Raw genomic sequence first — 22,266 nt, 5'->3', positions numbered from 1 at the left:
GTGGTTAGTATCCCCTCCTTTTTTATATTCAGATAGACCCCAGGCTCTGATCTGCTCTGTGGTTAGGGCACTGTTAAATGGCAAAGCCTGGTGGAAGCTCAGAGCTCTCTCTTCATTAGCAACATAAAGAGCGTTGATAGCCCTGGCTGGTGTGGCTCAATTGGTTGGAACACCATCCCATGCACCAAAAGGTTGCGGGTTCAAGCCCCAGTGCGAGTGTATGGGAGGCAACTGATTATTGTTTCTCTCGTACATCCATGTTTCTCCCCCCACCCTTCTTCCCCTCTCTCTAAAATCAGTAAGACATATCCTCGGGTGAAGATAAAAAAAAAAAAAAAAGTGAAGAGCTTTGACAGTGTAGAGAAGATCCTGAGGAACATTTCACCTTGTAGTTGATTATCTAGTGGCACAAAATCCTGGTTTTCAAAGTTACAACAGCCACAATCTGGTCAGCGGTCTGCATACCCTCTAACAAGCGAATTCTCATGCATATTAAGAGTTTTCTGACTGAGTGTTTCTTGCATTCACACCCATTACAGCAAACTCTGGGAAATGAGGCTGTCTAGGCGGCTGTTTAATCCATCCTTAACTCCTTTGGTAACCCATCTCTCCACATTTCTCCTAGTCATGCTTCGGATGTCTTGGAGACCTCGGGGTGGAAGGCAATGGTGGTGTCGCATCCCCACTTGGTGGCTGAGGCGTACCGCTCTCTGGCTTCAGCACAGTGCCCCTTTCTGGGACCCCCACGCAAACGTCTGAAGCAGTCCTAAGATCCTGCCTGTTGTAAGACTCCGTTTATTTTCCAGAAGCAGCAGCCACTGTTGCTGCCACTGACCACCAGGTAGACAGCGCAATCTGTGGAGCTTTTACTCTGCTGTGGGGGAAAAGACTGCATCGTGGCCCCAGACTTTTAAAACAGCACTAAATAAACTTGGGGAAAGTGGGGGGAGGGAAGGGCCGGGGACTCGGGGCTGTTCAACCTAATGAAAACCCTGTTGCTGCGTCACTGTGTTCCCTTTGGCCTGACCGAGTTTGATCCTGTGGGGATTCGGTTTAGGCGCTGGCCCTGAGGACATCCCAGTGGTGGTACTTGGAGAAACCTGTCTGCATCTGACTGAGCAGAACAAATCGTCAGGTGCCTGGAGCAAAAAGGAAAAAAAGGAAGGACATTTAGTTTTAAGAGAAGGGGAAAGAAGAAAGGATTTTTGCAGAATTTCTCAAAAATCAGTTTGTGGATTCTAATACTATTTATATTGAGAGAAATTTCAGTCCATACAACTGTGCTAAAACTTGGATATTTGTGAAAACTCCTCACCACCATGCAAGTATCAGAAGAGCTCTCTTGTTGTTAGCACTTATTGTTTGCAAGAGCAGAATACATCCTTTTATCCCTTTATGAAAAAACGACAAGTGAAGGCGAAAGGGGAAGGAGGTTATTTGATCTGGAAGATGAGTGTTCTGATGTGGTGGCTTTTGCAAAAAAATCTTTATTGGTTTTGAAGACTGGAAAAAAATAATTTACCCAGAATTCATACTGTCTTGATAAGAACTATAGTTCTCTGTTTTTAGATATTGTGGAAAATGTTTTTTGGCATTTTTCTCTGATTTTATTTCTCCCTCCCCCCTTTTCTAAAAAAACAAAACAAAAGAGAAGAGAAAAGGAAATTTTATTATTAATGCTGTGTGAAAAAATCCCAGCCCCGATTGCTCAGCTGTTCGTACCTGCGCCTGCATAGGAGCCAGTCCTGTTCCTTCCAATTCACCCCTCTTCCTACAGGGGAGAACTTCCAAATGTTAATTTTTTTCTTTTTGAAAATATAAATAATGACTATTTTGTACTGTGTGGTGTATCTGGTCTTTTGTTTCACTCATCTGATTTGTGTTTTGGGTCTGAGTTCCTTAAGGGATTTTGAAGGCCTAGTTTGATTCTGCAGCTTGCAGAGATAATGTTTGAAATGTCTGAGTGGTGGGGATTTATTACATCTTCCTAATCTCAGGTTTCCTTGGTGAGCTACCAGCGTCTGCCAGTCTCTTGTCCTTGAGTATCTCTCAGTCCACATCCTATACTGGGGATTAGGCTCCTACCTCTGCCAAGGCAGGTAATGGAAGTGGGCTTTCTGCACCCTACACAGTTTAAGACCTACTCTCAGTGTCCCTTCTAGTGAAATATAAAAAGATCAAGGGGACATGGCTGTGGAGATTAAATAAAGGGAAATTACTATCTCTGACTAGTTCTGTCACTGACTTGATGTGATGTCTGAATTCCCAGCAAGCTCACAAGAATGCTCTGGGGCTCCTCTTCTGCCTTTCTCATAGCAGTGTGGACAGACAGTGAAGGTAACATTGGGAAAAGCATTGTCCATCTGGCCAAGGTGTGCTTTGTTTGACCTTAGGTGGAAATTTGACATATTTCATCTTCTAATTTCCTTCAGTGACTTTAGCCTTTGCAAATATTCCAATTTTCATTTATCTTGCCACCCCTGGAATGGAGTAAATAAGATCTATTATCAGTACAATGACAGACAGGATTTGCTTGTTAGAAACCAACCCCTCCATTGCACTCTTCAGTGTCCTCCTAAGTGTCACCTGTGTGAGCAAGCGCCCAGTTCTCCATGTTCTGGCTGCTGTCCCTGCACACCTTCTTGGTCCTCACTTTCCAGATCAGCACACAGCTCCGGGGATCAGGGCATACAAGGAGTCTCCTCCACCCGCATTGTCCTTCAGGTAACTGCATTTGCTCAGCAGTTCTCAGTTTTCAGCGAACCTTCCATGCACAGTATCTCATTTGAACTTCCCAACAACTTGAGTTTGGTAAGACAAGTGACAAATAGTATCTTCCCATTTTATAGATGAGAGAAGTTGAAACCCAGAGAGGTTACGTGACACACCTAAGATCACAAAACTGTTGAGTGACAGTTCTTCTAATGTAGAACTCTGAGAAGATTGTCAGTAACTTTGGGAATTATCTTTTCTGAAATGTTTGTGAAACCTGAGGTGAAGCTTCCTTCCTGTGGGGACAGTAGGAGCAAAACTGGAAAGGCGCCTTTGCTGGCTTGTTCTCCAGAGGTTCCAGAGGACAAACCAGATTTCAGGTTTGCTTTCTTACCGAAAGCAGTGGGTTTGGGGCTGGTGGGTTCAGGGAATATGTTCTCGAGGGGTGGGTAGCAATCCTGCCACCAAGCTTCTAGCAGGACGAAGGTCTCTTCTGGGATTTTCCAATATTTATGGAATTTCTAATGTGGGCTTTACCGTGGGTACAAAGCTGTTAAGATTTCAGGTATAGGTGAAGCTACTCTGTGCTTCTCCTGTCATTATTACATTATTTCTGGACATGTTTGTTTTTGTTTAAATGATACAGTTGAAGCCATCTGGTTGTGACAACATCAGAGCCTCAGCATACTGTTTGTAACCCTCCCACTGCCACCACCCCCTCCCTTAGCTCCCCCACATCTGAAATTTAATTCAAGTTAACTCCACAATCTGGGGCATGTGCTGTCACTGCAGAGATGTCCGTGCCAGTGGAACAGTTGGAGATTTCAATTCCACGAGGATATGGCTTATTTATCAAAACAATATTTCAGGCAGGTGGTTTCACAGACCCTTTGGCGTTGCAGTTTCAGTCCAAATAAAGTTATCTGGCGTCACTCACCAGCTCCCCTCCTCCCCTGTTGTCGGCCCCCCTATATCTGGACATGGAGGCAGACATCCATGGAGAATTGTTCCCATTCCCTCTGTGGAGGTTAAACCTCTCTGTTGTTATTGAGCATCTCAAACACCTTTATGGGTTTTAACAATTTAGGTAAGAGATACCTCTTTTCCTTATCGCTGGCAAGTCAGATGGCTTTTAGGACTTTGAAGAGATTCCTCTTTTTAAAATAATTTCAGCCAGGGACATTAAGATCTTTTCTTAGGCCAAAAGATCTCAGGCTTGACCACCACTCTGTGCATTTATTTATAAATCTGGTTTAAACCTATTATAGATTCTCCATATTGTCTTAGCCCTGTGCAGATGAAAGAAAACAGCTTGTATGTTTATGAGCAGAACAACAAACAGAGGGAGAGTTGAGCCGCACTTTGAAACTGACTGTTGCTTTGTTCTGGCTCTTCAACTCCTATAAAAGAACCACTAAATTCCCCCAACATGACTATTGGATCCTTTGGTTTATCTTTGTCAAAAACAAATTCTTAAAAAAAAAACCAACAACAAATACTTGGCTGGAGCCCAATCTTATTTTCCACAACTAATTATCTTTAATCAGCCTGGGCCCAGTGTGTTTCTTTATCATGACTTTTCGTTGAACTCTGCCCTCCTTCATTTAGATTCATTTCTGATGGTTTGCTGACTAATCTAGCATTCAGGTGAGTATTGCTGGACTGCTCTTTATGTATGTGTATGCACAAGGTGGATGTGTTTTTCCCCTTTTAATTTCAGAGGTGACTGCACCACGTTGGGGCCTTTGACCCAATAGGCGGACACCTCATGGAGACAGTGAGCCAGAAAGCAAATGCAGGACAATCAGTATTTGGGATAATGAGCTGGGCGAACCAAAAGCTTTGACCCCCAGATGACAGTGGAAACTTGAATGTTGTTGACTGATGGGATCTTTGTGCCACTAAGCCATTAGCGAGATGATCCCTCCCCTTCTGTAAATCCTGTAATGCTGGAGTGGAAACTGGCATATGGAATACTGTTTGGTTCTGATTCCGGCAACTCTAAGAAAAAAGAAGTTTAGACTCGAGGGAATTCAATAAAAGCAACAGAAACGATTAACGAGTTGAAGGGGATCAACTCTAGGGAAAAAACATTATGAAGATAAAATAAGCATAACCCAAGTATGGGAATGTACCCGGCCCACAGTTTACAGATCTCCCATGAGTTGTGAACACTTGGCTTGTCTTGTGCAGCTCCCCTTCATCCCAACTGTATAGCTTGGGAAGGTGACAATGTAAGTTCCTCAAAGTCACTCACCTTGGCTCTGAGCCAAGAAACAACAGAAGGCAAAGGAATAGTTTTGGGGCATAGGCCCAAGGACCAAAGAGAAAGCGAAAACCCAAGAGTTTGCCTGGCAGTAAAGAGGACATACCTGCTCCTATTGCTCAGTTGAAGCGGGGAGAATTTCAGTCTCCTCAGGACCCTAAAGGTGAGCTCTTGACAAACTGAAGCTCCCCACATAGCTCACCTTCCTTTCATGTCAGAGAACAGACATCCAGAAACATGAGATGACATACTTAAGGTTACAGAAATAAAAACTCGGGCCACTGATTCAGCAAACAATGGCCGAGTACTTAGAAGGTGCCAAATAGTGTGCGAGGCTAGGGCTGAAGTGGAGGGTAGGATTTCTGCTCTACTAATTCAGTCTAGCGGAGGAGGCTGGGGAATGGCACACAAACCAAGCAGAGGTCATGGCCTTGAGGATTGAAAAGATACTGAATTTAGCCGTAAGGAGGTCAGTGGTTACCTTAGAGCAATTTCTGTCCAATGATGGAGACAGAAGCCAAGACTGATGAGAAGGTAAGCAAACAGATTGAGTACAAGCTCCTCTTTCTAGAAGTTTGGCAGGGAGAAAGGAAGGGAATCTCTCCCGCCCACTCTCAAGAACTTATGTCTCAATTTAGTCAACACGTTTATTTTTGTCTAGAAGTCATGACATACAGGTTGTTCCATAAAGTTACAGACGCTTTCATAACTGGTATTTGTAATAAAAGTCATGTTTATAGAATAATTATAGCTTTAAATTGAGAAAGAAAACAAGTACCTTCAACTCTAACACAATTTTGAGAATGGCTTCCTGAAGACGGGCACATGTTTCTGTACTTCTTCAACCCATCCATCTTCCAAGTAAAAGTTTGTTCCACGCTTCCTATAAACCTTCAGTTCAGTGGTGTGTTGCTAAAGGTATAACATTCACTTCCCCAAATCGGTACCAAACCCTGATGGGTAGCACTTGTCAGCTTCTAGGGTGTAAATACCCCCACTATGGCTCATTTCAAACTTTCAAGGTGACATGACTGGCGTAGAGCTGGAAAGGGATGCACAGCTCGCCATTGTCTAGTATTTCCACCGTGCAAATAAGTAGATGTACAGAACCTCAAGAGCACAGATAAGAGTAAGGTGTGAAATAATTAGGAAGAGATGAATTTTGAGTATTACCTTTGCTGTTAATTGTATGTTAATATAACTTGATTTTTTTTTTTTAAATCCTCACTTGATATTTTTTCATTGCTTTTTCAGAGAGAGTGGAAGGGAGACAGAGAGAAAGATGGATGTGAGAGAGACACATCGATTGGTTGCCTCCCACATGAGCCCCAACTGGGGCCAGGGATCAAGCCTGCAAATGAGGTACATGCCCTTGGCCGGAATCAAACCCAGGACCCTTCAGTCTGCTAGGGCACAACTTGATTTTTAACTGGCCATTCAACAACGAACTCTCAAAGTTCCTGAAAATTTAACAGTTGGCTCTGGAGAGCCCATGTGAACCAGCTCCAACACTGGTGTGGTGTCAAGTTTTTCCTCCAGCATCTGTGTGCCTCGTTATTTCCTGTCATCTCACAGCACTTTACTATGCACTCACCTAGTTTAATGGTAAAGGGAAGTACTTCCTGTTTAGAATCTATAGATACATTGGCATCGATACATGAACCAATAGTCATATTACACACTTTAATCTCTCTGGTTAAATAAACATTTTTTATATCTCTTACAAGTATTGGAAGTGTGTATTTTATTGAAACACTAATGAAAAATAGGCCTCTCCCTTGACACATTATACAATATAATCCTGTCATTCCAGGGGGTCTCCGTAGTGTATCCTTCCTGCCCCCATTACCTCTGCACAAAAGTTAGAGGAAAACCAAGAAAGGAAAGGGCATTTGAGAGTGGTCAGCATACGATTGGGTGATCCCTAGGGTCTTTTATGCCCACCAAAGTTTTAATAACTGTGCCTTTGAAGAATGAATTTTTAGAATATTTTCTGTTTCCTTTGCTAGTAATTCACGTATACACTTGATATGTGATGTGCCAGGGACTGTGCTAGTTTCTAGGGATGACCAGTGAGTAAAACTGTTCCTTGCTCTCATTGGAACTTAGCATCTAATGGGGAGATAGTGTCCATAGTAATCCCCAAAAGACATAATGTCCAACCATGGTGAGTGCTCTGAAAGAGACTGGTGGGGCACGGCGAGAGCCTGTGAGTGGGGATTCATCTCGTTTGGGAGACCCGGAAAGTCTTCCCAAAGAAAGCTTTTGAACGTGAGAGCTGAAGGCTGAGAAGCTGTCAGCATGGTGATGTTGGAGAGGCATATTCCTCGCAGAAGAAATCGCATATATTAAGCTCTGAGTCAGGAGGGAGCCTAGTGTGTTGCAGGAGCCCAGACAAGGCTGCGTGGCTGGAGTGTGGAGAGGCCTGAGAGCAAGTTGGGAGCCAGTCTGGCAGGACCTGCATAGGTCATATTTAGACCTTATAGGTCTTATACTAAGAACAGTGGGAAAGTCATTGAGTTTTAAACAAGGGGGGGTGACGAGTTTCATTTTAATAAGATCTTTAGCTAGAGTATAGAAAAGTTAATGTTGGGAGTAGGAATAGAGGAAGGCAAGAGATAATGCAACTTGAGTGAGGGGGTGGCTGAGCTAGAAAGCATAGATACCTTTGAGAGATTTAGGGAGCAAATTTGGCAGAACTTGATGGTGGACTGGAGAGAGTAAGGATGAAGAGCTGACTAGGATAGATTCACCAAAATAGAGACTGGTGGGAATATAAACAGGCTTAAGGGAGATTAGATCATTAGTTTTATTTTACTTGTTGATTATGAGATGCCTTGAGAAATCCAAATGGAGGTGTCATGTGGAGAGGTTCAGACAGAAGAGAAAGTTCAGGGGGAGATGCTGGTTTACAGGTGTCATTGAAGTCCTGGGATGTGTTGGATCTCCAAGTAGTGCAGAGTGAGGGTGCCCAGGACTAAACCTTAAGGAACCCTTACATTTAAAGGCCGGTTAAGGAAGATAAGCCACAAAAGAGGCCAAAGATAGGAAGAAAATATGTTAAAGGAGAGAACCAATATAAAACTGTTGGAAGTATCGAATGGAGCAGAATAAAAAGAATTTTAAAATGCCCATTGGAGCTAGCAGCATGAAAGTCATTGGTGACTGTAGCCATGGCCATTTCAGGAAAGAGACCCTGGTTGGGGTGAGGTGAAGAGGGGGTGGGAGGTGAGGAAGAAGACAGGGACCAGGGAGCACAGGCAAGTCTTCAAGGTATGACTGTGAAGGGAGGGGCAAAGTTGGGGCAGCAACTGGGGGAGGGAAATGAATAGAGGGAAGTGTTTTATTTTTTCCTATAAAATGAAAGCCACGTGAGCATGTTTAAAATATATTTTTTTTCTTGATTTCAGAGAGAGAGAGAGAGAAACATCAATGATGAGAGAGAGTCACTGATCGGCTGCCTCCTGCATGCCCCCTACTGGGGATCGAGCCCACAAGCCAGGCATGTGCCCTGACTGGGAATCCAACTGTGACTTCTAGGTTCATGGGTCAACGTGCAACCACTGGGCAACACCAGCTGGGCCATGTGAGCATGTTTAAAACTAGTAGGAAGGGTCCAGTAGAGAGGAAGCAGCGAGAGCTCCAAGGCCCAGTAGAGAGCAGATAATCTGTGCTGTGAGGTTCTGAGAGTGCTGGGAGGAGAAGGCTGGGTGGGCTTAGGCAGGAAGAGGCGGGACACCCTCTCTGGGTATGAGGAGACCCCGGCAGAAACAAGTGGGTTTGTCTAATAGTGGGAAATTGAGCAAGTTTGTATATGGTGATGTGTATGTTTTTCAGTGTTAAATAGGAAATCAGGTCAATGGCTGAGAATTCCTGGAGAGGGTGGCAGGGTGAGCACTGATTTGAACTGTTGTTGGGGAGGAGCTGGTAAGAGTGCAGGCTGCTCTTGGGGTTCAGCCCAGGTTGGTGTTTGCGGAGCACAGCATCTGGAGTCCAGGCACCTGGCCCTGACCTCCTGCCACACTTATGATCCTGACCAAAGTACTTACTTGCCTGTGTAAGCCTTAGCTTTCTCCTCTGCAGAATGGGCATATCTCATAGAGTTCTGGGAAATTAATGAGAAAGTACATGTCAAGTTCTTAACACAGTGACTGCCATTGAAAAGGGCTCCAGTAAGGTAAACTGATGCTAATGTTATTGTTACTGCCATTTCACTCTCGTTGGTCCTAACCTAAGCCGTATGTAGTCTTTTGAGTCCATTTCCTTTTAGGAGTTCTTGGAATGGAGTCTAAGTCTGTGATGAGACGCTGAAATGGGCGCCATTGGGACTGTGGGAATCCTGAAGCAGGATTACCTGTGGAGAAAGCATCCTGGGAGCTGAGGCTCTCCTCTGCTGTAACCTGCGGAGGAGGGGGCGTCCACAGAGGTCTCCAGAAAGAGTCAGCCTGCGCCGAATCTCTCAGTCTCCCGGAATAAGTCATTCTTCGTTTATGATCACTGTTGTCATTGTAATAATCTCTGAAGGCCAGGAGTGTTTGGCACAAGCCATTCCAGAGAGGGAGGAGAGAGGCTGGCCAGACACTCTTGAGCTTATGGTGTGAAAATCAGGCTTGGGGAGAGGATGGAAGTGACTTTGGGATCCAGGAGCCCTGTTTCTTGGGCTTTTGCTGCCTCTGGCAGGCCAGGAAAAGATGGGCGATGTGTACCTGCTAAATCAAGCCCATCTTTTCTACACTTTTTTTTCTTCTTTAGCTTCTTTTTCCTTCCTTCCTTTTCTGCCCCTGATCTTCCCTCCTCCTGGAGCATGGAAGCTTCCATTTATTTCTCTCCTGTTTTCCTAGACATTTCCCTCCCCCATCTCCAGTCCTGCTCACTAGAGTGACATCTTGAGCCTGATCCTGCCGCATTAAAAAAAAAAAGCAAAAAAAAAAAAAAAAAAGCTCTGCCTACAACGAGCCCTCCAGTGCTGATCTCCGCTGAGATGTGGCAGATGGCAGAGCCTGACTGAGCAGCAGCGGGCCCCCTCCTCTCCCAGGCCGGGGAGCTGCCAAGACTGGTAAATGGGGCATTTATATACCTTTCCATTCTCTATCCCTCACCTACCCCAGTTTCCCCAAACCAGCATCATTCTCATCTATTGCAGTTGCCGCCCGGCAGGGTTTAGCTGCTTCTTGACCTGTGCGTCTCTTCCCTTCTTCCTGTCCTTGTGAAAGACACCCACAATAGCAATTGAATTCAGAGCTAACCCAGGGTCAAGATTTCCTGGCCAGGCCCCGTGTGTATCCCATGCACTTGGCCCTCCTCAAAGTGTGGAAGAAATGGGATGCGCGAGGCCCAGTCCCCAGGGACTCACTCTCGGGTGCAGTCCAAGCTGGACACTTCACACACCCAGTTCCCAGGCGTGCCAGTAAGGGACCGCAGGCCGTCCAGGCTGATGAGAAACTAATCTATTGGTGGAGGTGACCTGCAGATGGGGCAGGGAGAGAAATCAGGTGTGTGGGGTGGGGTGATGGGGCTAGGAGTGCGGCAGGAGGGGCCCTGGGCAGCGGGCCACCTCAGCCTGGGGAGTGCACTCGGCTGACTGCTCTGGGCAGTGAACTCTGTGCTTCTAAATAAAGACGCTTTGGCCACCTGCATTCTCTGAACCTCGTGTTATGTTTACGGGTAGAGGTCCCAGGGGGACTGTACACATGAACCTCCTCAACATACCACAAGGGCTTTCTGAGAGTAGAAGTGAGATTCTGGGCCCCAGGAGCCATAGAAATGCAACCAAGAGCCCAGTTTCTTGGCCAGAATCAAGGAAGACAAAAGTAGATTCCTTTGTGTAAGTGTCATCTTTTGTAGACATGACGGAGTTCCAACCTTCCCTATGGGGTTTCCCCTGCACATTTTTCCTGCAGCAAGGAATGAGCGCCCGTGGCCATTCTCCCTCCCACCGGCCCAGGAGAGGCTGGGAGCCGAGGGCCGCAGCGTGGGATGGCACTCAGCAGCTCGCCTCCGGCACTGCCTCGGTGCCAGACGCAGCTCCAGCCACTTTCCACGGTCCCACTTGCAACAGCCCTCTGGCAGGAAAGATCGTCTTCATTTTACAGATGGGGAAACTGAGGCACAAAGGTGCTCAGTCACTTGCCCAAGGTCAGCCTGCCTCTGGAATCTGTGTTCTCAACTGCTACACTACACAGCCTAGAGAGAGAAACCAGCCTTCTGCCTTCCCAGGAGGCTCTGGTCGGCCATGAGCCCCGGGAAGGAGAGGTTGGGGGGGGGCGGGGGGGATGGCAATAACCCTGCACTGATATGGTACCATGTTCACAGAGTCGGTTTGCTCCTCACAGTCACCATGAGCAGGTGGGGGAGCACTGCCATCCAAGACCCAGGGAGGCAAGGTGATTAGATCAAGGCTACATGACAGCTAAGACTCAAGCCCAGCTCCCTTTAAAAATATGTTTTTATTGATTTTAGAAAGAGAGGAAGGGAGAGGGAGAGAGAGACAGAAACATCAATGAGAGAGAAACATCCATGTTGGTCAGCTGCCTCCTCATGCCCCCTGCTGGGGATTGAGCCTACAGCCTGGGCATGTGCCCTGACTAGGAATCGAACCCGAGACCTCCTGGTGCATCGGTTGACATTCAAGCCCAGCTCTCTTTAAACACACCACAGCTGGGCATGGTCTTGCTTTGACCTCAAGGTGGGGAGCCCAGGCTCCTTGGGCCTGAGCAGGCCACTCTTCCCCAGGTGGGGCCACCCCCAACCCATGAAAGGGACATGGGGCACAGAAGCCTGGTACAAAGGGAAGAGCAGCTCCTGTGTTAGGAGCCGGTGTCCCCCACTATGCCCTGGAGCTAAGCTGGGTCTCTGCTAGCTGGAGGACCCAGCATGTTAGGATGCAAACGGTGCAGCGTCTTGTCCTTGCTGTCGTCTCCTCTCCCCAGCTGGCAGAATGGAGGCTGTGCTCACACCCCGCACAATGTCCAATGAGGCCTACTGGGGATGATCCCCCATGGAGAGAGTGGTGTGCAGGACACTTGGGTCCAGGTAGGCCACTAGCTACACCTCAGAGGAAGGACCTCCTGCCCCTGGGGAGCCTCCAGGCCCACTAGGCTGGGGCACATGGAGCCTGCCCTCATGAGTCTCCAATCTGAGAGGGAGATAGCTCCTGTGTCCAGTTTCTTGCTAGTCAAGGGGGGACATCCACATTTCCTACTGTCCCCAAGTTGGTGGGTACATAGCGTTCCAGACTCAACCTGAGTCAGAGATAGAAGCAGGCTCTTTAGAGGGGACCACGGATGTTAGGGGATCAATGAGGAAGCAAGATGAGTGTGGAGTTGCGGCCGGAGCTCTTCCTTCCTCTCCGGGCTTCCTTCAGCTCCAGCCACTGACATCACACTGGCCCCAACAGAGCATTTCCTTTTAGGCAATGGCTCAAATGTGAACCGAAACCTCTTCCCCTGGGTCTCCTGGCACCGGGGACACCAGCTGGAACTTACAGAGGCTTTATTAAACAATATTTGTTGAATGAAAAAGTACTAAGAGAACAGAAGGGTATTAATATATGATGTCCACAAGGCTTAAAAATAGCCCAACTCAGAGTCTGGGTTTCAGGATCTGCCCCTGCCAAGACATGGCAACCTCTGGGCTGCCTGGGCTCCTTCCTTCTGCCCTCCAAGGGAGGGGCCAGTTGAGGCCCAGTACCAAGGAGAGGGTGTCCTTACTAGGCCCCAAGAAACTACGCGGCCCCTCTAAAGCCCACCTAGTCATTCCCTTTCATCCCCACTCTCAGGTGGAAGGCATCTCAAGGAAAGTCCTGTTTGTAGGCGCATGACTTTCCTTTGGTGGGTGCAGAGGTACCCCTCTTTCTTAAGCCAGGACAATTCGAGAGGAATCAGAACCATGTCTGCTCCTACCCGGGGCCAGGGTCTCAAGAGAGCTCAGATCTGTGTTTAAACAGCCTGTGCTGGTCTCAGTGTAAGCACAAAACCAACATTGGCAGCTTCAGGCTCAAGAGCCTGGTACTCTGCTCCCAGAGGCCTGGTTTGCCCCCCTCCCCCGCCGGGCTGTGCACCAAGCCAGAAGCAGGGCCGCTGGTCCGTGCAGTTTGTGCCCACACAGGTGGGAGGAATGCCTCGCCACCCCGGGTTCCCGGAGTGATGAAAGGGCAGCCAGTGCTCTGCCCTGTCAGCCGTTCCCCGCTGCCACAGGCCCCCTTCTGCATTGGACTTCCAAGGCTGTGTTGTCGCAGGTAATTAAAGGGTTTTAATTAAATTAGGATCCCATCTGGCTGGGATCAGTGAGGCCCTTAACGAGGATTGTGTGTCACCAATATCAGAATGCGGATGGGGAGGTGGACATGTGGGGGCTGAATTTGGGCACTAGGGGCCTTTCAGACGGGGAGAGAATCTGTCTGAGCCCCTCGGCGGCTCCCTGCAATGCAGCAGCAAGTTGTTCCACCTCCAAAAATGGAGGCTGTGGCCTCGATGCCGGAGAGAGGGCGGAGGACCAGCTCCTTCCCATGTTATTTCTTGTCTGTGAGTCTATAAAACCTCTGAAGTGTGGCAAGATATGTGAGCACTATCTCATTCCACAGGTGAGGGACCAAGGGCCACAGGAGTCAAGTGCTCAAACGCACCCATTGAACCCGATGGAACTAGATTTAACTGCTAGAAAGGGAGACCCAATAAGATAGAAACTTGATAGAAATGATAGAAATTTGAGGTTTCTCTCATGTAAAAGTCTGAAGGTACGCAGCCTAGGGCTGGTGTGATATTTCTATTCCACAATTTTTTCAGGGAACAAGGTGTTTCCAGTCATTTCTTATCCTCATGGCCTAAGATGGCAGCTAGAGCTCCAGCAATCACATACATATTCCAGGCAACAGGACAGAAGATGGAACAAAGAAGAAGGGCCAAATTGTCTTAAGATTGCTGGAAGTTGCCAAATTACCCTTTTGCTACGTCACTGCCCATATCTTAGTCACATGGCCACATCTTGGCCCAAGGCAAGCAGAGAAATGTACTTATTTCAGGCAGCCATGTGCCCAGCTGAAAACTGAGGATTGCATTACTATGGAGAAAGAGGGGATGGATATTATGCCACATGCTTTAGAACCAGGACAGGAGCCCAGGTCTCCCACCTCTAGCGTGGGCCCTTTCACCTAGCACCCCAGGAGCAAGGATGAAGTTAATATCCACCCATCTCCAAAAACAAAGAGGAGGAAGCAACATTTGTTCAGCAGCTCATTCAGCTTTCCCAGCAATGCTCCAAGGGAGGTAGAGCCTAATTTTTCATATAAGGAGGCTCTGGGAGATTATGTCATTTGTCCAAGTCACACAGCTAATAAATTACAGGCTCAGGGTTGGGACCAGATATATCTTCCCACAACACTCATGGTGCCAGTTCATTGGCAGCCTCTGTGGTTCAGGAAGTGCCAGTTTGTCCCTTGGGACCATCCAGCCAGGTGGCCCTGAGATGATGAACTGGGAAACTTTGAAACAAGTCATCCTTTGCTTGGATTGTTCTCAGGTCAGGCTTTGAGCTTGGCCAGCCAACAGGAAACAGGTTTCCCTGTGGGACCAGAAGCCAGCCCCCCACTGCTGAGTGGCAGGTCCTCTGGCATTTGTGCCCTGGTGACGGCCGGCAGCGTAGCTCTAGGACGTTGGCATAATTGGCAGGTGCCGCCCCCACCTGATCTTGCCTCTGCCTGGTAGGGCTGGTGGGGCTTCTCCTCACCCATCACCCCAGCCCCCGGTTCTCCTGACAACACCATAGACTCAGAGCCTTCAGAAGTGACATCTCTGTCCCACTCCCAGCCATGACATTGGATCACTTTCTGACACAGAGCAACTGGTTCTGTGTCCCCCACAACCCCCTACACACATTCACTCGATAACCCAGTTCTTTGGTCACCCCACGACCTTCGGCTCCTCTACCCCCCACACACCCTTCATGAGCTTCCCTACCCACCTGCTGCCTCATGCATCTCTGAGCAATGGGCCCTGCCAAGGGAGTCTGCCACATGCAAGGTCACTGGCATTCCTGCCAAGGAGGGGGAAGGGGGGGTGACTCAGTTCCTGGTTGCTCATCCCAGGAAAGGAGAGCAAGGGGGGAGGGAGGAGGCAGGAGGGAGGAGGAACCCAGGGACCCAGGGACCCAGGGACCCAGGGACCCAGGGACACATTCCCTTTTGCCTTAAGCTTCATCAGGAGGAAGACTCACTTGCTGCCAGTTGACCTAAAGTGTATTCCCTCCAACTGGCCTCACAGGCTGCTGGGAAGATGCACCCATTAGAGATGGGAACGCTGGGGCCCAAACACGGCCTGTGCCAAGTCTGAAGGGCAGAGACGTCCTCCAGGTGTTCCGATGCTTAGAAACGAACAAGCTCCCCGCCCCCATGTCCGTATTGCAGTTCTTGCTCTCAGGGAAACTCCATTCTGATGAGGACAGCACAGACCCCGGCCCCGGGGGCTCCCCCGGCTGATTCAGAGATCCCACGCCTTGACCTCAAAGAGCCCCGGTCCGGTAGGCTTGTCCTAGGATGGAGGAGACAAGGACTTGCCCTGGAGCAGCCCCCGGCTAGTCTGAGCGGTTGGGGAGCAGGACCATAGGACCAGCAGCCTGGTCACTGAAGGGCAATAGTGAAGGAGGCCGAAGGGTTGGGGTGAGGGCAGGACCCAGAGCTTCTCCCTGGGAGAGGAGACAAGCTCCCTCCTGAGGAATCCGCTCTCCTGTGAGTGTTTGAGTGGTAAGGGGGGAGGGGTCCGTTTCAGTGACTGGGGTCCATCTCCCAGGGGGACCCCGTAGCCATTGCTCACCAAGGGGGCAGAGGTTGTCGCCTTTGTAGCCAGATGGACCCCTTACCCTTGTGAGGACCCACAGGGTGCAGGAAGTACCGTGATGGCAAGAATAGTAGGGCCCAGAGGGTGATTCCAAAAGAATTACGATTTTGGAGGAAATCTGTCAGCAGCATCCTAGCTGAGAAGAGCAGCCCGGTGACGGTGACGGGGAGGCAGAGAGGAGGCCGAGGCGGCGGAGTGTGCGCGCGGGTGCGATGAAGTTATTAAAATGAACCCACCCCCTGCGCAGGCAGGACTGCGCCAGGCAGGCCGCCCTCCAGCTGTCGGCAGCATCTGGCTCTCCACAGGAGAGGAGCCAGAGGGGGTGGGTCAGAGTGCCCCTGGTCCTGCTGACAGGTCAGCCAGGACAGACTGAGCAGGGCCCCAGGACCACCACCGCTTGCTGCTCTCCTGCTCTTGTCCTCCTGGACCCACAGGGCTGTGGGATGGGGCCCTGGCTGGTGTCCAGTGGGTGGGCATCTGCAGGCGGGACAACAAACCCAAGTCTCCTGTGGCAGAGCCAAAGGCCGTGGGCCTCTTTGAACACTACCTGCCTGTCCCCAGGGTGGGAAGGGAGAGTCACGTGGAGCAGCGAGGGAGTCTCAAGTCTCTGCCCAGGAGCGACGGTGCAGGGCAAAGAAGCTGCCATAGGAGCATAAGCTCAAGTCACGTGCCCTTTCTGGGCCACTTTCTACAAGGTGGCTTCTAAGGCCCCATCTAGCTCTGCAGTGTGAGGGGGATTAGTCCATACTGAGTGCTGCTGGGCAGGGAAGACTTGCCCAAGGTCACAGAGCAAACTACTGATGGATCTGGGACCCCCACTGGGCCCACCCAGATGGCAATCCAGGGAGGAAACAAGGAACACCTTTCTATGGCCCATCCCACCTACCAGCTCTCCCTCCACGAGCTGTTTTTGCAGATGCACCCCCCCACCCCCCCATCCTGCCACCATCAGCTCCCACAGCTGTTTGAGCCCTGCAGCTCTGGTCTCCAGGAAATGTCCTGCCACCATCTGAGAAATGCCAGCAGAACTATAGGGCGCCCGGGGCCCTTTCCCCTGACAAGAATCCAATGCCCCAGGAAAGCTTTATTCCCTGCTCCAAGAACAAGATTCTGCACATAGAAGTTGACAATCAAGTGATTTCACAAGACTCCCCCACCCACCCACCCACAGACAGACATAACGGAATAGGTCCAGCATGCCCTCCATAGCCTGGCCTCCCCCAGCCTCCCAGCAAAGATGGGAGGCTACATCTCCATCCAGCCCCAACCTGCCAGGCTAGACTGACTACTGAACGGTGCTCACTGGACCAGGATGCTCCCAGAGGAGTCAGCAGGGGTGGGGTGCAGGAGGGGCACACAGCACACAGGCGGGCTCCCACCTATGACCTTGGGGCTGGGAGAACCACGATCACCCTCTATCTCAGCTGAAGGAAGGGTGTCCCATCAGTACGTGGAAGGGTGGAAGAGCAATGGCAGGAGAGGGAATTTTGGAAAGGGGTGGCCTGGCTGGGGGCAGATGATCTATTTGTCATGACATCAGACTCCAAAGTCACCACTTCAGCCTCAAGCTGAACTCAGTCCACAGTCCAGGACAAGGGGCTCAGGGCTGCCCACTGAGAGGGACTGGAGAGTTCCTCCTGCCTCTGGCCCTGAGGGCTGGCTCTCCGGAGGCCCCATTTCAGCCATCCTTCACTACCTACTTGGTGTCTGCACTGATGAAACACCCTCTCCTTGTTGCTGTCCTGTCTCGGGATGGCAAGGAGGGAGCCAAGGTTTTAGGCTCCTCTCCGTGACCTTATTGAGGCCACACTGGTCTACCAGCCCCAGGGGCCTCCTGAACAGAGCATCTGCCTGTCACTCAGTGGGGATACCCTGTGAGGCTGCGTGGAGAACCCACTCCTCTTCCAGTGTGCCTGTGTCCTAGTCTCTCGCTCCACAACCTCGGGATGGGGCCAGCACTTGGGACCCCTTCCCCAACACGTGAGACTCGGCCCTGGCCCCACTTGGCATCTCCTTCTCTCCACCCCACTCCCTGCCTGAGGCCCCTCCCCTTCCCTTCCCAGTGTCCAGACCGATGGCCTCCTGTGCAGGCAGGCCTGTCCTTCCAGCCCTGGCCTGGCCTCTGCGGCCTGCCCAGGGTCAACCGGAGGGGTAGTAGGGAGTATCACTGTGGTAGTTGTAGTCTGGGCACACCTTCTGGACCAGCCTATAGTCCGTGCTATAGAATGCAATGTAGACACAGACGACTTTGAAGGGCTGGGAGCAGCTCCAGGTGGCTGAACTCTGAGCGTGGTCTCGGGAGCAGGTCTTGGCTGGGTCATGGGTGCAGAGGGAGGTCCGGCGACCCCGTTCCACCTTCTCCCACTCCATTCGGCAGTTGAAGATTTTGGAGGCCTTGGCTTCAATGTAGATCTGCTGTTCCTGGTGGAACTCTACAGCTTTACTGGGGGGCACGAGGCTGATGGAGATATTGCCCTGGCCCGTGGCGTTGTGTCGGAAGTGGACGCTGAAGGTTCCATTCCCGTGGTCCACGATCTTCCCCGTGACAAGTAGGTTCAGGGCGACCGTCTTGATGTTGGAATAGAAGTCACCCCAGCCAAAGATTTTCTTCACCTTGGCTGAAGGTGGGGGGCTATGGTTCGGGCGGTTGGGGGGCTGCCCAAGGAACCCCCATGCCTCTCCAGGTGGAGCCAGCAGCCCTAGGAGAGTAGAGTTGGTCATGGGGCGGGACTTGGGTGAGATGTGGCCCCGCTTCCGAGGCATCCGGGGCCGGGGCTGGTTCTCATGGTCATCATGTTCAGGGTCCTCTGAGCCGGGGGGACCATCATCTTGGCCACAGATGACCTGTGAAGGGAGTTGGGATGAATGTGAGAGCCCGGTCTCCAGAGGATCCAGAAGTTCTGGTCCATTGTTCCCCACCACAGCATCATCTCTCTCCAGGTCTCCCACTGACTTGGGGCTGAGGGGTCCCTGCACACTGTCCATTTATGCTGGTGGTTGGGTGTACACTCTGGCTTGTGTCATGGTCCCATCTCATGTTCTGACACTCAGGCCACCCCCACCTCCTCTCCCCACTGTCTTATCTCTGGCCATTACTCAAAGTCTAAAAGGATGGAGGAGAATTCTCTCCGGTGGACCACAGCTCCGCAGGTACACAGCCCCTAACCCTAGGGAGTGCCCAGTCTGATGGGGGAGGCCCAGGCCCTGATCTTGGAAGAGCTGCTGCCTAATGACAGAAGCATATCCCTGTGTTGACAGAGCCCCCAGACATAACAGAAGTAGAGTCCCTACCTCTGTGAAATCCCAGGCTGATGGGGGAAGCATAGTCTCTGCTCTCAGAGATCCCCAAGTCAGATAGATGAGCTCCATCCCTATGCTGGGAGAGCTCCTAATTTAACAGGAGAGGTACAGCCCCTGCTTTTTGGAATTTCCTAGTCTGTTGGATGAGGCACCATCCTACTCCAGGTCAATGAGAACCAACAGACAATGGAATAAGAAAATGGAGCCCAGGGACATTCTCTTTCAAGGATAAATGCAGGAGGACTAGGGGGAGACCTGGAGTGAATTTCACAATGAGGATGGCCAAAGGAGTGGAAAGCTTAACACTCCCATGGGGACCACTGATGGTGACATGCCAGGACATTACTTGCACTATGAGGTAGTTCTTATTATTCCCATTTCCCAGATGAGGACACCAGCACTCAAAGGTTACATCACTCTAAGGCTAAGTCACATAGGGTCTTAGTCACGTAGGTTAAGTCACACAAGAGAGACTATGGCCTCCTGTGCAGGCAGGCCTGTCCTGCTCCACCACACACTCCCAGCCTCACAGACCACATGTGCCCTTTAATAGAGGTTTTATCCAAGCCCCATCCCCACCCCGAATCCCCTGTCAAACTGCCAGGGCTCTGCTGGACCAGCTCTGGCAGCAGGTGACACCGGAGGAGGCTTCTTGGAAGAGCTGTATGTAGGGCTAGCAGGGCAGCCTGACCCAGCTCAAACACGGACAGCTCTGGAGGGCATCCTGGAGTAGACCAGGTTTCCTGAGGGCAGCCGCCTGATGTGTGTCTGCTCAGCATTTGACCAGAGCACTCACCCTATCCGACCGTGTTACCAGCACTAGGGGCATTAGCTCACAGCTGGGTGGCATCTGGATTTGCTGTTCCTGGGGTGATAATGGGGGATGCCTGAGGGCTGGGGTCTAGAGGGCTCCAAAGGAGTTTGGGGTCTTCATGCGCCCTATTCTGGCCCTGGTCATGCCCGAGGTTGTGCGCAGTGGCTCTGCCTGCCAGGCCCCAGGGTGGGGTAGGACAGCAGGAGGGGAGGCTCCTGGGGGCTGGACTAAGGGCTGCAGACCCGTGTGCACTTGGCCCGAGGGGTCACAGCTGAATGGGCAGGGGGTCGGGAAAGGGCCGCAGGTGGGATGTGAGAAGGGAAGGGTTCCTCCACACAGTGAGTGGCCAAGGGGATTATTGTTTTGAGGAAAGGGGCAGGTCCAGATGTGGGGCTGAGGCTTCTCCAAGGCAGGATGGGGGATGGGGCGCGGAGGGCGGGCGCTGGGTCCGAGGGGAGTTAAGCCCTAGTCTGGGGCCTGGGGTGGGGTTCCCCGGTGTCCTGGGCCCCCGGGCAGCCGCGAGCAAGAGCCTGGGCGGCGGGCTCTGGGCGACCAGCTCAGCTGCCGCGAGCGCCCGGGGCGGGAGCCGCCCGCCCAGGTCCTGTGGGGCTCGGGCTGCGCGCAGCCGGGAGAGGAGAGGAAAACAACAGGCGGGGAGGGCGGGAGCGGGAGGGAGCGGGAGCCAGGGACGCGGGGCCGACCCCGCCTGGACCTGCTCCGCGCGCTGGCGGACCCACGGCCCGGGGCCCTCTGCGTCCCCGAGATCAGGAGAAAGCCCAAGCCACCGAACCTGGCCGGACACCAGCCCCACAACCGACCCCCGTTCCCCTCGCGAGCGGCCCGGGCGCCTGGAAGGGGTCGGGTAACCCTTGGAGACCTAGCTGCGGGCCTTTTCCCACTGGCTGGTCGCACCTCCCGCCACCAGCAGCCGAATGGGTGGGCCAGCCAAGCGCCCGCTCCCCGCCCCTATTAACCCTTTCTGTGCCTTCTTCGGCCTCGGACCCGCCCTCTCCCCCAGCCCCCAGGCGTTCCCTCCATCCCGAGGATGTTGGGGGGAAGGGAGAAAGTTTCCGGGCTCGGAAGCTTCCCGCGCTCTCCCCCAGTCCTCCGAGCCCCTGCCCTCCGCGCAGCTCCCCGCGGACCGCTCACCAGATAGAGGCTGCCCTGCACTAGGAACACGAAGCAGCAGCGAGTCAGTTGCATCCTCCTTTGCTCTCGCGCCCCTTTCTCGCCTCTTTTCCTCTCCGGGTCCCAGGCCCCTGCCTCACCCCTGCTCCTCTCAGGCGCGCCGTCCCATGCTCCGGCAGCCGGCGACTCGCGGCCCTAGCTTCTGCCAGTCGCTGGGACCGACCCCGCCCCCTTCGGTCCAGCTGTGCAGCCGCCGCCCCCTTTCCCTGGCCCAGCTGAGCGCCGCGCGGCCCCCTCTCGAGGTACCAGATGTGCGCCCCGAGCGCCTCGAGGGTCCCCAGTTGCACGGTGGCTCTGCCGCTCCAGATCTGCGCTCGGCGCCCCCTTCGGTTCCAGAGGCGCCGCTCTCGCCCAGATGTGCTGGGGACCCGCGCGCGCGCCCGTCCCTAGTGCTAATTCCCCAGACCTGGCAGCCCCTGCGGCCCCGGCGTGGCGCGCCCCCTGGCGGATGCCCCTGGCCGCACCGAACCGGCCGCCGCTGCCCGCTCGGCACCCGCCAGACTGGAGCGGCTCCGGCTCCCTCGTCCCTCCTACAAGCGGCGGCGGCAGGTACGGCGAGCTGCCCCCCCACCCCCCACCCTCTCTGAACCTCCGGAGTTAACTCCTACCCTGCCGGCCCGCAGCCCGGGGACCCAGGACAAAGGCAGGACGCGGGAGCAGAGTAATTCTTGGAGAGGCACTGAGGGTGGTGGCTCGGGGTTAGGGACCCTACCTTCCTCACCCCTCTAGCAGGGCATTAGGCATCTGCTGCCCTTCCCGCAACCCCAGGAGACCTGGAATTTGGGAAGATCATTTTTTCCAAACCTATTCTGACCCTCCCCCCCCAAATCTTCCTTATTGTAACCTCTCGCCACCAGTCGAAAGTCCATTTTCTGTCTGCAAGACTTGCTTCTGTGCTGAGGAAAGTTCTCCTGGGTGTCTAGTCTGTTCTTTTGTTATAATGTCAGTTCCTCTCCTTTTCTACTCAGAGGGGTGGTATAACTGTTCTCCCCTACCCCCCCCCCCCCACCTCCCTTACTTTTGGCTAAAGCCCTGGGCTGAAAAGTCCGCTAGAGGTCAGGCTAGATTCTGGGGCTGGGTAAGCGGAAGCCTCCTAAGAAGCTGCGCAAGGACTCGGTGGAGGCTCTTCCTCCTCTTCACTCCTTATGGACCCCGTA

The 22,266-nt window shown here is 52.0% G+C and overlaps 2 protein-coding genes across 6 annotated transcripts in view; one reads left to right on the top strand and one right to left on the bottom strand.

Moving 5' to 3' along the window:
- Window positions 1-1,838, top strand: part of SPOP (speckle type BTB/POZ protein) — a 61,898-nt gene extending 60,060 nt beyond the window's left edge. For all 5 annotated transcript variants that reach the window (XM_087826179.1, XM_087826177.1, XM_087826178.1 and 2 more), the window contains one exon: window positions 626-1,838. In XM_087826179.1, coding sequence (XP_087682305.1) covers window positions 626-770 — 145 coding nt within the window. In that variant the 3' untranslated portion in view covers window positions 771-1,838. The remainder of the gene's footprint in view (window positions 1-625) is intronic.
- Window positions 1,839-16,972: 15,134 nt separating this feature from the next.
- On the bottom strand, window positions 16,973-21,222 carry NXPH3 (neurexophilin 3). Its single transcript, XM_016215594.2, has 2 exons — window positions 21,071-21,222; window positions 16,973-18,651 (listed from the first exon to the last, which is right to left on the bottom strand). Exons 1-2 carry the CDS (start codon window positions 21,122-21,124, stop codon window positions 17,947-17,949), a joined length of 759 nt encoding a protein of 252 aa, XP_016071080.1. The 5' UTR covers window positions 21,125-21,222; the 3' UTR covers window positions 16,973-17,946.
- Window positions 21,223-22,266: the final 1,044 nt, after the last annotated feature.

This window comes from Miniopterus natalensis, chromosome 17, assembly GCF_054644295.1.
Source record: "Miniopterus natalensis isolate mMinNat1 chromosome 17, mMinNat1.hap1, whole genome shotgun sequence".
Classification (NCBI taxonomy): Eukaryota; Metazoa; Chordata; class Mammalia; order Chiroptera; family Miniopteridae; genus Miniopterus; species Miniopterus natalensis.
This window is presented reverse-complemented; position numbering and strand designations above follow the sequence as displayed.

Excerpts from the sequence above, each read along its gene's own strand:
- NXPH3 (XM_016215594.2), bottom strand. The coding sequence starts at position 21,124 with ATGCAACTGACTCGCTGCTGCTTCGTGTTCCTAGTGCAGGGCAGCCTC. Across the intron at positions 18,652-21,070 it reads TGCAGGGCAGCCTCTATCTG|GTCATCTGTGGCCAAGATGA; the intron begins GTGAGCGGTCCG and ends CTCCCTTCACAG.